General features: G+C 45.6%; 1 protein-coding gene across 3 annotated transcripts in view; it reads left to right on the top strand.

The window, feature by feature from the left end:
* The first annotated feature begins 627 nt into the window (after positions 1-627).
* The window catches only part of TMEM150C (transmembrane protein 150C), a 36462-nt gene continuing 21086 nt past the window's right edge, over positions 628-16003 (top strand). Inside the window, exons 1-3 of one of the 3 annotated variants that reach the window (XM_044428764.1) lie at positions 628-732; positions 4473-4536; positions 12500-12660. In XM_044428764.1, coding sequence (XP_044284699.1) covers positions 4511-4536; positions 12500-12660 — 187 coding nt within the window. In that variant the 5' untranslated portion in view covers positions 628-732; positions 4473-4510. Of the gene's footprint in view, positions 733-4472; positions 4537-12444; positions 12661-16003 lie in introns of those variants that run through there. The other 2 variants (XM_044428765.1, XM_044428766.1) reach the window with 2 other exon arrangements.

Genomic DNA, 16003 nt, shown 5'->3' with positions numbered 1-16003 from the left:
GAGTTGAGAACTGTGTAAGCCACTTTGGGTTCCCTGCAAGAAGAAAACAGGCGGGACATAAATGCAAGGTAATAATGACATCTTATATTGTCACGCCAAACTTTTGCATGCTATTTTGTGGTGCTGGTCGCATGGCATTCACTGCCCAGAGAGTTGCGCCTCTTGGGCAGCACTGAAATCAGAGGATAGCAAAGGAAATTAAAACATCCACGAGAAAAGGAAACGAGCAGACAAGCAGCTCAGGACCTCGTGCGCGCGCCCGACCCGCGCCAACGCGAGCCGGACGCGGCCCAGCAGCTCCGCGCTCGTCGAGGCGGTGGGGGCCGCTGCTCCGCCCGCAAAGCGGGGGGGGCACCCCTGCTCCTTTCTTGGCGCGCCTCCCCCCCCACGGCCCCCTCCCACGACTCGAGCGCCAGGATGTCCCCACCCACCGCCCCCACCTCTTCCTATCAGGATCCATCGGTCCGTCCCACCCACCCCCCTTCTGGGCTGTGTCGCTCCAGCCCCCCACCCCACCTTCATTCCCCCGCGCGAGCTTCGGAGGGGAAAGCAAGCCGGAGCGCTTCGTCTGCGGCCCCGGAGAGGTGGACGAGCGGCGGCTCCACCTCCTCCTCCTCCGGGAGGAGCCCTTCCTGCTCCACCGCCTGCCCTGCCCTGCCGTCGCCGCCTGCAGGTGCAGCAGCGCCAGGGGGGAGCGGCGCGGAACCTCCACGCACCCGCAGCAGCCGGCAGGTGGGTCTCTCGCCTTTCGTCCGATCGCTTTCTCCCCGCGCCGAGCCGCGTTTCCATCAGCGATGCCTGCAGTCCCTCCCCGCTCGCTCGCTCTCTTTCCCCCTCCGGCCGGCAGGGCACTCCTGTGAGCCTGCGGCTACCCCGACATAACCCTGGAAATAACCCTTCTATGGAGCAGACCATAATCATCACCTCGGAGACGTGAAACTAAATTTTGGGCGTGTGCGTTGCAGCGTTTGCAGCCCCCCACTCCCTTTGTTCAGGAATCTCCTAGATCCGGACGCGACACCCAGATGATTTGCATGCCCCCACCCCCACCTTCTGTTCCTTGGATGATGGTGCTACTTATCAGGCTGTTCTGATTTTCCACGTTGCACACCCTGAAAGTGGCCTTTACAGTTAGCTTGGAAAATCCCAGCCATTCTCCCTCCTCCCTGCTTTTATTTGATTTAAGCAGTCTCCGCCTCCACCCCAAAATACCCACCCATTTACAGGTGCGGCAGCTCTCTGCAATCCTTAATCAAGCCCGTGGATGAAAGGAATATGCAAGCGCGATCCTGTACACGGTTAGCCGCCCCTCCCCCTCCTTTTCTCCAGTATTTCGATCACTCTGCAGCAGCTGATGCTGCTTGGGTAGCATCATTCAGCCATATTCGCCGTTGAGGCGGAGGGGGAGTTACCTGCGTGCGAGCACTCCCGGCTTGGGTTCCTAGCCCGTTCCTCTGACAGGAGCGTTGCCGATTCAGAGAAGCCCCACGTGTTCTTCAAAAATGCTTTAGGCAAATGCCCTTTTGTTTCAGCCCCATCTATAAGAGCGCTCTCTCTCATCACAACCTCTAAAAACACTGGCTGACACTGGATGCCCCTCGTTTTCAAACGTTGCCTCCAGCAGCCCTAGATGGTGATTTTCTGAAGGATCTGCAATCGTAACCCTCACCATGTTTGATTTCAGCTTTTCTTTTCCTGGCAGAATGGGTGAACTGGCTAACGACAGGGGCAAATCCCTGTGGACGCTGTTGTTCCAGCTAGCAAAGTGCCCATGGTTATGATAGCTGGCGTGTGTTCTGTGGGAAGGCTTGCATTGTGTGGAGGCATGTTGCGTTCTGCACGCTTCTTCCCACAAGCGTCAGGCTCCCCCAAGTCGGGAATGGCTGAGGTTTTGCCTTCTTTGCAGCAGAATTTTCCAAGTTTGAGCCTATAACTTTAGCCCAGAGGAGTGAATGGAAGCCGTTTTCCTTATAAGCAAGAAAATAAAGGAATGCTTTTTGGGGTTACTGCTGGATGGTGCCTAAATGTGCATGGTGCAGTGCTATCTACCTAGGATGGATCTCGCTCCAAAGGGCGGCATAGTCAAGGATTTTCCGGGGAATCAAGGTGGGCAAAAGGGACAGAAACAAAGCAGCATGGGAGAATACTCAGTTTTCTGCAAACTGGGAGGCTTACTCTGCCCCCTCTCCCAAGCAGTGGAGCCCATCTCTTGGTTACTCTCACAGCTTTCCCCAGACTTGCACATTCTTGATGTGTTGGGGTTCCAACTTCTGTCCTTATACTGTGTTGGAATGTTAGAACTGCATTCAGTCATACAGCTGGATATAGTAAATTTATATATGGTTGCAGAGGTGCTTGGCACTTTACAAAGAAAGAGTTTACAATCTAGGAAAAAATAACAAACAAACAAACCCAGGAACAAAACCCAAATAACAAACAAACAAACCCAGACATGACACTATTGCATTTGATTTTTATTAAAAAGCACAGTGTGGGTTGACAGGAAAGTTAATTGTTTGATAGCTGATTCACACAGGAAAGGCAACACTAAAGTTTGTGGGCAGTGGCTCAGGAAAGGAATTTTTCTTTTTGGAAGAAACATAATATTCAAAAAGAAATTCATAATAACATTATGAATGAGTATAATAATAGTCAAATTTCAGTTAGTTTCAGACTTGTCAATCTCTTTTTTCAGATGGCTGTCCCTAGGACATATATAAGGGTATATTAAAGAAATTAAAATGGACAGTTCTTTGGATATACTAAAATTACAGGCAAACCTATACATGTCAACACAGATTTAAGTCCAGTGGGGGCTTATTCCTAAGCAAATGGATATAGGACAGTAGCAATTGTACATTAACAGATTTCAGGCTTTCACTTTTTCCCCTTAAAATTTAAACAATGGAAGGAAAGTGCATATTGTTAATTTGGTTGTTGTCAGGTGTTTTTTCAGTGGATGTTCAACTGATCTGGTTATATTTTAGGAAATAATCCAGTGAGGCTACTCATAACACTCTGAACTTGGAGAATTACAGGTATCCTGTGCCAGGTGGAAGGAGCATGAAGGCAAAGGTTGCCTCTGCACTTCCCGGCCCTTGCAAAGTAGCTAAAAGTCTGATTTTGGCTGTCTAACTGGGGCACTTCAGCGGGTGGGGGAGGTGGGGCATTGTTGTACCTTCGCAGCACTGGTCTCATCCCATCTCCTCCCTTACCCACTACAAAACCACCTCTCTGAGGTTGCATTTGTGACCTCAGAGAAGCAGCCAATGTGGTTCTTTGCATCAGCTGTGGATGGCACGTCAAGTGTGGAGTTCCAGCTCTGATGCTGGAGCTGTTTGTTGCTGTTGGACCTGGAATTTAAAAAAAAAATCCTCTTGTCACTGGATTATAGGATCATTTTGTGAAGAATGTTATATATTATCTATATTTCATTATTGCCAGTTAGCTACTTGGCGCACTATTTTAGTGGCAAGATAGAATGTAAGTTAAGGATGGACGGACGGACAGACGGAAGGGTCTTCACTCACCTTGAGCCATGTTCATTTTCTAAAAACAGGTAACCCTTTGCCAGCTTTGCCTCTGTTAACTCCCCATCCTCAGTATAAGCCTTCCCCGTTCCTAGCTATGATTCCAGAGCATCTCAGTGGAACAGAACATGGTTGGTATGCAAAAGGTTCCCTGTTCAATCCCTAGCATATTCTGGGAAGACTGACCAAAAACTCTTTTCTGAGCAACAATGCAACTCGGTATAATGCACATTCTTATGCTCATAAGGGCCAATTCTTAGCCTGATCCAGCCATTCTTTCTCTCTTGTGAATCGGAACTTTCTACACTGTCATGATCACTTACGGTTCAGTCCTATGGATGCTTACGCTGAAGTCCCATGAAATTCAGCGAGGCTTTTCCCCCAAGCAAATGCATGAGGGATAGCAGCCAGCAGGAGTATGTACAGTTGCCCACTTTCTCATCACCTGTGCTTTGCTTGCTTAGGTCACTACCCTGCTCATGGTAGCCTTTCTCTTGTCTTACAACCCACAAAGGGTTAAGATGCTACAGAAGGCCTTGTTGGAGGTCAAAATGTAAAAACAGCGAAGACCAAATTCTGAACAGCTTTCTTGGTGGCCAAATTGCATGGGAAGTGGATGGGACCCAAGTGAAAGGAGTCAGGACAAAATTCCAGCGTAGTTTAGCTTCAAGGTCTTACTGCTAGTCATTGATCCTTGGAAGAGACATTTTAACCATTCAGAATTAGGGAAGAAACCTGCAAAAGCTGGATGCCCAAGAAATGATCTGTTTGGGAGGAAGGGGGCATGGCCTTCTGGGAACTCCCACGAGGATCCATTTGTGTTACAGCTTAAATGTCTGTCATTTGGATTTTTCACAAATGTTGCATGTGAGTGTGTGTTGCCATGGCTGGGTGCAACATATTTAAGATACTGCAACTAACATGTTGTCCTCTATTGAGCAGGCTGGGAGCAAAGTGTGACCTTCAATAAGACATCATATATGCTGCAGCACTTGGATACTTCAAGGTGAGTTCGCTATAACACTGCCCTTCTTGTTGCTTGGTAATGGATACAAAGCAAAGAAATACTGGGGCTATTTAATGATGAGGCTGATATGTGGCATTCTTCCCCAGTCTCTCACTTTCTGGGTGTGTTGAGCCCAATCATCCCCAGTGCTAGGACTTGCATGGTGCACCAGGTTAGGACAATCCGATAATTGTCTTTTTCAGGAGGTTTGGGACTTTGGCTGACCGTCTGATATTGTTGTTCCTTTCATGCCCCAGTCTAACTAAGAGAGACCAGAAGTAAGCCAAGCCAAGTGGTATAGTGGTTAGAGTTCTGTCTGGGGCTCAGGAGATCTGAGTTCTCATCCCCATTCTGCCATGATGCTCATGGGACGACTGTGGACCAGTTGCTGACTCTCAGCCTAACCTGTCTTACAAGGCTGTTGTTAGGCTAAATGAAAAGGAGGACTAAAGCCTCCTTTCAGGAAAGAAGGCAGGATAGAAATACAATAATTAAATAAAGATCAATTTAAACCAGTGCTAGTCAAGAATATATTGAGTCTTATGGCTTTTGATGGCACTTAGTTATAACTGACAGCAACTGGATGGCAGCCATAATCCGTCCACCTCATTGTTGGATGTACATCATGATACTTCTTACTCCGCTGCAAAATTTCAAAACAAGCATGTTTTGCGGTCACAATAAAAGACTGAGATGAAGCAAATGCCACTGAGTAAAGTTGTTCCAGATTTGCACAATTCAGGGTACAAACTGTGACGTTTCATGGCATAGCATTTGAAGTGTTTCAGCTGCTTTCTTTTCTGTAACTAAGCTCCATTACTCATGTCTGGAACTTGTTCTTCTTTGTCTTCCACTTCTGCTCTTATCTTCTTATCCTTAGTGATGTCTGCATAGCCCTGGGATTGTCCCCTTCTTTGCCAGTGACAGTGGATCAAAGTAACAGGCCATTTTATTTTTAAAAGTCTCCTTTATAAAGAAGAGATCACCATGTCAATGGCTAATTAATTCCAGAGAGTTCTAAAACATATGCTTTGGAACCAAACCCTTGGATTTGGTATTGCTTGTTTATAAATGTGTAGAACATAGCTATTCAAGTGATCTGGGAATTCTTTTTAGTAAAGCTTGCTCTTTCCTGCAAGTTAAGCTGTATATAATACGGGAGAAATACTTCAGGAAGTGTGAAGAGGCCCTAATATTGTATAAACTCTACACTTGCCTGTACCCATGTAGAATATCAAAGGAAAAAGCATTTTCAGCGGCAACCCGTTGCCCTTTAAAATGCAGGCTGAATAGGTAGTCTGTTGTCATGGTTATGTGGTCAGGTGGCTCCCTATGGTCTGGTCTAGAAATTCCTGCAAAGATCAATAGACCATTCTGTAAACAGACATACATGTCCTACTGAGAACTAATCTTCCAATTAAAATGCTTAATTGGGGTGACCTTCTGGTGGACTAAGGGTGAACTTTCAAAGAAGTAATACTCTGTACAGTTCAGTCATATTAGGGGACAGTTCCGTGTCAGCAGCTGCATCTTCTTGAGCTCTTTATACTCCACGTGTCTCTTTTGGCCTCATAGTCCTGAGCATAATGGGGTGAGATACAACCCAGCTGGGATTCAGATCGGAAACTATGGAACTGGTGGGCTGGACCTGGGCCCCTCCATGTTTTGGGCTGTTCTAGGATGGATCTGAAAAAAGTAGGTCAGACATCAACAGTCATCCTGAAAGGATATGCCTTCCTGGGATAATCCCTGTGATAGGCCTCTGTGATTATGCCCTGGAAAGGATTCCGGGGCATTTTCTGATTTCTGCAGTGTGTTCCTAAACGCATTCTGGTTTTTCTAAATCACCAAGTAGTGCAGCTCATCCCTTCCCAGGACGAAGTACCTGGAGTCTTTCTTGCACCGCATGGGCATGTGACCCATGTGCAGCCAGCCAGTGGCTTGCAAACAGTCTGGACCCACAGCTGCCTGCCCTTGCTTCACACATTGTAACAGTTAATGTACAATTGCATGTGCCCATGCCAGCATTTGCTTGTCAAATAGAATATTCTGCAATATTTATGGAGTGGAATTAAGCTTGAAATCTTGTTCTCCAGCTTGGAGTTGCAAAGTGAGCTCTGCCTTCTATCCTAATCCATGTAATCCTGGCTGTTGCATTGTCCTGCTTCTGTTGACAGTTTATCTGACATGAGACATTTGCTAACACATGCAAGGAGGGCCCTGTGGCTAAGAGAATCCAGAGATGCATGCCCTGCAGTCCCATACCTGTCACCCTTCTGCATGTTCTTGTCTTTCTGCAACCCTGGGTGTCCCTCAAAGCACTGATACTCTTTGCCTGCTGACCTCGCTGCCATTCCTTGTAAGGACTGCAGCCCCTGGAACAATCCGGAGAGTCTTGCCTGTGAAAGCAAACAACAGTTCATGGAACTCCACCACGGAGGGGATGCTCAAAGTTTGCCCTGTCCTGGCACGACAGGCTCTGCCTTGTGATGCTAAATCATAGGGGCAACTCCTTGCATGCCTCGCATCACATGAAAAGCAGTTCCTTGAGGCTGCTGGGTGAGTGTATCACATTGTTTGTTTCCGCACAGATTAAACTCTCCGCTTGCCAAATGCTAATGAATCAGGGAGAAGGCACTCTGGGTGCCAGTTATCTAAGTGTAGGAAGGCCTGCATGTCTGCATGAAGATGTTCAAGGGTGCCCTTTGCCACCTGTAACCTGCAATTAATCCCTCCTGCTGGTCTGGCCTGATTCCGCACTGTTGGGAGGGTGGTGTAGCTCCACTGTGCAGCACGTGGTTTGCATGCAGAAGGTCTCAGGGTCAGTCCCCAACATCTCTAGGTAAGGCCTAGAGAAAATCTGGCCTGGAACCTTGCAGAGCTGCTGCAGTCAGTGGCACCAAGGTACTTTGGCTATTAGGTGGAAGGGAAGTTAAACAAAAGTACCGTGCTACAGGGACCAAGAATCTGACTCGTTGGCCAGGTCTTGCACAGTCAGGGACGAAAAGAAGCCATGGTGGGTTCTTTTCCCTGTTTTGGGTATGTCAGCTATGCATTGTACCATTCCTCTAATAAACTTCGCCAGGCAAGGGTCACTGTGTTGGCTGAATCCTGTGAGGTGCACAGCAGTGGGTGGCTTCCATACCAGCCTAAATCTCTATCACGAACCCCGACTTCTGGGATGGTCCACCTCACAGGGTTCAGGTGACATGTTAACGCACACCCAGTGACAGTACTTAGAGAGCCAGTGTGGCGTAGTGGTTAAGAGCATGGGACTGGGACTCAGGCGATCCGGGTTCGAGTCCCCGCTCAGCCATGGAGCCAACTGGGTGCCTTTGGGCCAGTCACAGACTCTCAGCCCAACCTACCTCACAGGGTTGTTGTTGTGGGAATAAGATGGAGGAGGACAATGATGTAAGCTGCCTTGAGCCCTTTGTAGGAAAAAGGCAGGATATAAATCGAGGGAAAAAAGTGTGTGTGTGTGACCAGCACACTCAGGGAGGAGAAAAGAATCTTTGGGCTTGTTTTCCTCATTGATCATGCACACCTGGCCAGTATAAATCTAAGTTAAAGGACAGGAATGTCATCATACTAAAATTGTCTAATGCTAAAATGTACAAAGTGCAAAAGTGTGAATGCCAGAAATCATGTAAGAGAGACATTTGTGTCAAAAGTACCATTAAAACTTGAATAAATAAAAGCTAAATGCTAAAATTTGGTGACAATGCAAAAAAGACACGATATGTAAAAGTTAAAACCAGAATATATAAAACCTTAAAATATTACACATGTGCTAAATGTATTTCAGCATCTGTTTTCATCAGTGGCCTATAAGAAACTCTGTCGTAGACTTTAATTGAAAAATATTTCATTGGAGGACTGAATCAAATGATTCATGTCTCTTGAACCAAGGTTTACTCTAGGCCAGGGGTCAGCAACCTTTGATACTCAAAGAGCTATTTGGACCCGTTTCCCACACAAAAGAAAACACCGGGAGCTGCAAAACCCTTTTGACATCTAAAATGAAGATAACACTGCATATATCGTTTTTTACCTTAATGCTATGTATATCTTCATTATGATTGAGCTGCAGCTCTTGTTCAGTCACTAAAAACTGTTATTTTTAATCTTAATTATAAACTACTAGGACTCCTTTCATATATTTTGGATAGGACAACAGCTTTCTGAAGAGTCAAAGTCAGTGCTAAAGGGCTGCATGCATTAAACAGCAAACCCCATAAGTTCACCAGCAGTAAAAGCAAATGAATCTACGTTTGGTTTTCTTCAGAAACTTTTCTTTACTTCAATTTATCATGGTTGGCCTATTAGGGCGGGGGGGGGGGGGAGTTGCAGATATAGGTGTGTTTAGTGATTGATTAGCAGTTAAACAGTCAAGTGATGTGAACTGTGACAGGTCCCAAGCACAGCTTTTAACATGCAGAGGAAGGAGATTACATTTGGACAAAGAGAATCTTTTCAGCAGGTTTCATGTAACATGAGAGCCTGCAGGAAGCTTGTTCTACTGTTTCCCTGCACAATAGCAGAGGAATGTCACAATTTACTTAACCAGTTAGCGGGGCCTTCCTGACTGGATGCCTCATCATTTCCTATTGGTATTTTGTAACTCGGAGCCTCTGTCGCAGATCTTTTGTGTTTTTGAGCGACGGGGATTCAAGAGCCGTGTGTGGCTCCGGAGCTGTGGGTTGCCGACCCCTGCTCTAGGCAGACAAGTTGCTTGATAGTATTACCATATAAATAACTTAGTGAAAGCTAAGTATTAATACATGGAAAATAAGAATGCATCCTTTTTTTGTTATCCTAAAGCACTTTCAAGGCTAACTGTAAGTAAACAGTTATTCAGTTTTAACTGATATTCATTTTCCTTAAGCTTCTGCCCACTGTTTATACTAATAACTCTGTTTTGTCATTACTGTGTCCGACTCAAGAGAAGGCAGTTTCTGTATCAGCATCCCCTTGATGGTCCTTATCTGGCAGGAAATCCTCTGAGTGAGAAGAATAAGAGGTTCTATGTAAACTGGCATGCCTGACACTTGGCGAAGGTTCTCAAAGACATCCAGCAGGGCCATTTCCAAGTAAAGTAGACTTGCTCCTACCTGTCTGACTATCTGTTTTCAGAATGCTGGTATCCAGACACCTTGCTTCTCCACTCCCCTAACATCCAATCACATTGTTTGAGAAGCAGGCCTGACTCCTGCCGGAGCTCTTTAGTGGCTGGTCAGCCAGCAGCAGGCCTTCTACCAACCTGATATCTCATGGATCACCTCTTTTGTATCCGGACCTGCTTCAAGGGAGTGCTGATGTCCTGAAGAGGACATTTTGCTCCCCGAAGCAAAGGACCAGAAGGCGCTCTCTTCCCATTATTCCTACCGAAGCCAACTGGACTGGCATTTAACAGGACAATACACTCTACCACACCCAAGGCAGCGAGCTCTTTATGCTCACTGGAACCGATCAGGGAGCAGGCCGCATGCAATTCTGTGCTCCAGTAGGAGGAAATGCCAGAAGCTGCAGTTCTATCTGCCTGGAAAGACCAGGATGGGGAAATCTTATTACACCTTTGTTCTAGGAAAGTTCATACACACACCCCTTTACTCACTAGAGACCCCCCCCCACCCCCATAGTTCCTTAGAGGTTGGGGATTAAAACTAGCAACATTTTTTGTTTAGATTCCAAGTGGTATTTTGGGCCCTCTAGTGCTCATTAGCTGGAAGTGCACAAACTGCACTGTTAAACATGCATTTAATATACAGCAACCTAATTATGTTTGCCTGTGAAGCTGACTGGGTGACCTTGGACCAGTCAGAGACTTTAAACCTAACCTACCTCACAGGGATGTTGTGAAGATAAAATGGGAAGGAGGGGATCATGTAAGCTGGTTTGGGTTCCTGGCAAGAGGAAAAAAGGCAGAGTAACCTCTTTTATGCCACCCTGGTTTCATTCAGGAATGAATGATAAAGATCATTCCTTACTTTTTTTTTTAAAGACTCAAGATGACTGTCTGCAGATTTAAAACACACCAGATTTAAAATAGCTAAAACAATTATCCCCTAAAATACAACCATCCTCTCCCAAGTAAAATCACTGAAAGATCAATGACAGCCATAAACAATTGCTCAGATGCAGTGTATCATATGCCATCAAATAGGCTGAGATACAGAAGTGATATATAAGGAAACCCAATCTTTTGTGAAATAAAACGTGGGTGGCTTCTACTGTAGGACCTTCTGGTACCTAGTGATTGCTATTCTACAGTGAGATGTATCTGGAATTGAAGCCAGCCTTGCACATGGGAGTAGGTATGTATAGATATTGCTGCTGGAACAAGCAATACAAATTACCTGACAGGTAATGTGTGCCTGAGGGACCCCAGACTCATGCCAATTAAGAGTCTAGAGATGAGACTATGAGCAGAAATTAAGCTTTATTCTAGTGCACTAAAGAACAAAGTGGAGAACAATGGGGGGTGTGCCCAAAGCAATGTTTTGCCATGCATTATATACCTACGTAAGCAACCTAGTTATCTAATACACATCTGATACATCTCCCCTCTGCCTTGTTCAAGGTTCCTTTCCTCTTCCAAGGACTGTCCGTCCCCCATGCCCATTCCTTATCTCCTTGTCATTCACACTAGCCTGGCATAGTCTACTCGCTACGATTAGCAAAACATATTGCAACTTTTAGAGCGGTATTAAGCAGTTTTCGCTGGTCCTTTGAACATTAATTCGAGGTCCTGTCAGCTTGCAAGCTGCGGGTTGCACAAAGTTCATCTTGCTCTTATCCACCTTCCCTTCTGGAACAGGAAGTACAATATGGCTCTGCTGTGTCCAATTATGGCTGTAATAAGGACAAGGGAAATCTAGGCCACACCCAATTTCAGCGGCAATATAAATGGCCATGCATCAGGAAATGTCTGTTCCTTGCCCAGGTTTTTGAAATAAAAGAAACTCATGTCAGTTACTAACACAATATTTTCAGAACAGGTAGAGGAAAATATAACGGTGGATGGGGCTGACAGTTTAGGTCAGGTTTGTAGGGTGACCCTGTTTTTGAAAAGGAAAACCAATAGCTACCTTAAAGCTGCTGGCCAAAATGTCATGTAGGAAGTTCGTATCAAACTACAATTTTCCACGCCAGTGCTACCCATTCAAGAATCAGTACAAGAGAAGGAGACTTTTGTGGAAAGTTCCTACAAGCAGCAGGTAAAGTGGTCAACCCATGTCTTGACCCTTTTAGACAGCAGATTGGGGCACACATGAATGAATGCTTCTTCATTTAAAAATCTTTGCATGTAGAAAACTAGAGGTCAGGGAGTGGCATTCTAGCCATGCCTTCTTCCCAACATGCTTGTTTTCTCTGTGCAGAGATTGCTGAGAAGGGCCACTTCATTGTGTGCTCACCCCACCACATGCTTACACAAGTGCTATCTAAATTGGCACAGGACAGATACTGGCTGACTGACTCATTTGTGGTTTGTGAGCTCTAGGCCTGTGTGATTAGGATAACCATCCTTGAACAGATCTTAATGCGTTACCAAGGCAACGTGGACCTAGGCCGGGGAGAAAGCTTTTTCGGCAGCAGCTACCACATTGCCTTGGTAACTCAGGAAGAATCACACCTCAGTCAAGACATTACGGTGGAGAAGTTGTTGTCTTGAAGCACTAGCTCCAAGCTGCCCTTCTTGAGGCCTGAAACAGCCTTCCTCTCCTGTCCTAACTTCCAGGCCTGTGCTGTGGGGCATCTAGCCCCTTTCTTGCTTGAATTTTTCCTCTTTCTGTTATCCTTCTCTCTGCCACCCTTCATATTCTGGGTGGGGATGGGGTACAGGCGGCATCATCTAGAAGCCATCCATTGACTTCTGCCTTGGGTTTAAACTTCACTCCCACATAGGCCCAGGAGAGAGCCGTTGCGGCGGTGTGCCATTTCTGTCCTTCCACACTTTCAGACGCTCCAGAGCCTCCCAGCCTGCACACGGACAGATGGCCGAGAGTGCTAAGGAGGAAGGCGCCCACCCGCAGGGCCAAGGAGCAGCCACGGAGGCGCCCAAGGGTGATGTGGCACCACCAAGGCCTCGACTGAAGAGGCGGCCGGGCCCGTGTCTTCCATGTGAGTCTGCCTCACGACTCGAGCTGGGATCCTGACATGGTTGCCCCCATCGTAGGCTCCTTCCTGCTGGTCACCACTCAGACACTGAGCTCCCGGGAGAGATGCAAAAGATCTACGTTCCATAAGAAATAAAACTTTGTAAGAAAAATGAAATTCCATGATGTCGATATAAGTTAGCCACAGCAACACAGGAGCTGGTTCTTCCTGGCCTCATCCCACAAGGATGAAAAAACATTCCAGCCCAGGTGGCACAGTGGGAGCAAGCCAAGGGGCGATCAGAGCAGTTATTTCCATGTGTTCGTTCCTTGGCTGAGATTTGGTGGGCATGTGCTACCTTGAATTCAGAGGTGCACAACTTGTGGCTCTCCAGACATTGTGGCCTTCAGCAAACATAGCGGAAGGTGTGAGGTTATGGGAGTCGTAGGCTACGCCAGGAAGTTACCTACATATTTTAAACATTATGGGTTTAAAATGGGTCTGGTTTTCACAGTGTAGCATAGCAGGTTTGCATTTGCAAGATAGGAACATCTGGGACAGACCTAGCTACAGCTTCTTTTTCTTTCTTTGCCACAAGAGGAAAAATCTAACTTTATTGTGAAATTAAATCCCTTGAAGTGGATCTTTGCTAAGATAATCAAGTGTGCAAGTCCCAGGCAATGTTCACCAGAAAATGAGTTAGCAAATTCATGAACTATTTCAGGCTACCTGTTAACCCAAACTCAACAGCTGTGGGTTGTTGTTGAAGTGCGGGTTATTGTGTTGTCTGAACCCAGTGTCATTTGCTCATTCAGAAGCTTGAACAACTGCAGATGTGGGCAATTCACTGAAAGTGGACTGCAAGTAGAAGGGACTGAGCAAGGCAATCTTATGGGAAAGGCAACTGCTTAGTTCAGTACTAAAAAAATTAACATAATACAGGCTCATACTATCTCCTTGTGACACCCTTTCCTTGAGAGCTCATGCAATATTGTATAGTTTTCTTAGGTACCCCCAGGACCTTTTACCCATTATTTTTCTAGAGCTTTTTTTATTTTTTGGTGCTTTTTCAAAATTCTTCCTGATGAAAGATGACAAAGAGGTCTTGGGCAAATCGCCTCCCATCCACCTGCTGCTTTCCAATGCGGAGAAACTAATGCCTGCACCAAGAGATTCTGCAGTTACTTGAATGCAAGATTGGCCCTGATTTGGGAATTAAATTATCTGAGGAAGAAGAATGTGCATCTTCCTGCTGCTATAAGCCGCACATACCTGTTGTCAGCCAGTTAATTTGTGTTGTTAATAGATCCAGTAGTTTTACAGCCATTTCACTGGCACCTGAAGCATATTGTTGAAAGGGAGATAAGTAACTGATCTTCAGCCCAGTTGTGTATTAGCCTGGTAGCCACACACAAGCAACAAGGAAACACATAGGCAAGTGAACGGGCTGGTACTGGACCAGCAGAGTGCTCCGTTCTCTCTGTGCCCAGCCCAGAAACCAAGTGGCCTGCTGAAGAAGCAAAACCTACTTCTTTTCCCAGGGTAGAAAGGCAGCAGGCTTCTGTAGGAGGGATACAGCTGTCCATCTTTGCCCTGGTAAACTCTTTTGCAGGCTTGGAACTTCTGTGAGTTTATTCCAAAGCTGCTTTAGCTACTGAGCTATATAGCAGTTAAGATTGTCAAGGCGCAAAAGCTTAACTAATTCTTTGGTTGCTTCAGACTGAAAACCCATTCCTTCTAAATTGATGAGAGACTCAATTCACTGGGTTGCTCTCTTGTGCAAGTCCTAATTACATGGATGGGAGCTGTTGCCATCTGTAAGCCCTGCTCATTTCTCCAGGGCTTGTGTGGTCAGTTCTGCTCCTCCTTTCCATGGACTACCCCACAGAATGCTACTGATCTGTGGACCACAGGTTTAGAACTGCTCCCTTAAGGAGCTTAATTTCCCAGAATAAAGTGAGGCCCTGAATTCAGGAACTTGAAAAATCCACCATGGTGTATGTGTGCATGTGTGAGGGTACACACAATTTTTTGCACAACTGCAAAACTAGGCCTTGGCACCTATGGGTCTTGAAAATCCCTGCTAGTTATATCAGTGATGTGGGGGGCCTTCATCACCATAGAAAGATAATCTTTGATGGGTTATATCAGTTAATGCCTGTGATTCATCAGCCACTGAATTTACATGTCCCAATTTATCCTTAATTGTGCCCTTACTTTAATTCCTGGAGGAAAAACTGTAATAGTAATTTCTGGTGTAAAAAAGATTCTGCAGATGTTTGTTTTGCCAGAAAATAGCTCAAGACATCTTGGAAATCAGATAAGATATGCTTTAATTTTTGCACTGAAAATAGTCATGATGTTAAGGGTGAAAAGTGGTACATACCTTGGAAGTGCATATAAATGGTTAAATTGCTGCAGTCTTGAGGGATGGAAGTTAGCTTTGCTGCATGATGCTAATCTAAAATCCAGCATACTGTACATAAAGATTTCTTATGAGGAAATTGGAGTATAGAAAAATCGATGTTTGTCCCCTGCTGACAGGTTTCCTGGTGCCTGAATGGCAGCTTCTATTTATTAATGAGTTTGCAGGCTTTGAGGATTGGGGTCCCATTGCAGGAGAGCTCTTTCTTGGGAAGATCTATGTCTTGCTAGAAAATTGCACTGAGAGTCTCAAGCTCTGTGTTTATCATTAAGCAAGCCAAGCAACCCAATCATGCGCACATAAAATGTGGAAATAAAGAATCTCCATTCACATCCCCCCACCCCACCCCAGCAGTATTTTATTAGAATGTTGACATTTTCTAGCAGGGAGCTGTGTGGGTTCAGAAGGAAGAAGATGGTGACTAAGGAGAATGGAAAATAGCTAGACTATGAAAAAGCAGTTGGTGTAGATTAGGCCCAAACATCAGCCAGTATAACTATTTTAATAAGCATACAATCCATTACAATTTATGTGAAATACACTATGAGTATTGGATTAATGACTTAGAGTAGATTTCAGCAATAACCCGAGACCACAAAGGTTGCCATCTGGGTTTTAATAGATTTGGTGTGCTTTAAAAGTGCCAACGTGGTGTTGTGGTTATAGTGTTGGATTAGAACTTGGAAAATCTGGGTTCTAATCTCTACTCAGCCATGCAGCTCGCTGGGTGACTTTGGGCCAGTCACTCAAAGACTAACCTCCTACAAAGGCTTCTTGCAAGGATCAAATGGGGAGGAACCTTGTGAGTCCATTTGGGTTCCCTGCAAGAGGAAGAAAGACAAAATAGAGCAGTAATAATACATTTATTGCATAGAATCATAGAATAGTAGAGATGGAAGAAGCCATCAAGGCCATTGGGCCCAACTCCTGCTGTTGCAGGAC

The sequence above is a fragment of the Varanus komodoensis genome, unplaced genomic scaffold (assembly GCF_004798865.1).
Source record: "Varanus komodoensis strain SLA01 unplaced genomic scaffold, ASM479886v1 scaffold2, whole genome shotgun sequence".
NCBI classification, from domain to species: Eukaryota; Metazoa; Chordata; class Lepidosauria; order Squamata; family Varanidae; genus Varanus; species Varanus komodoensis.
This window is presented reverse-complemented; position numbering and strand designations above follow the sequence as displayed.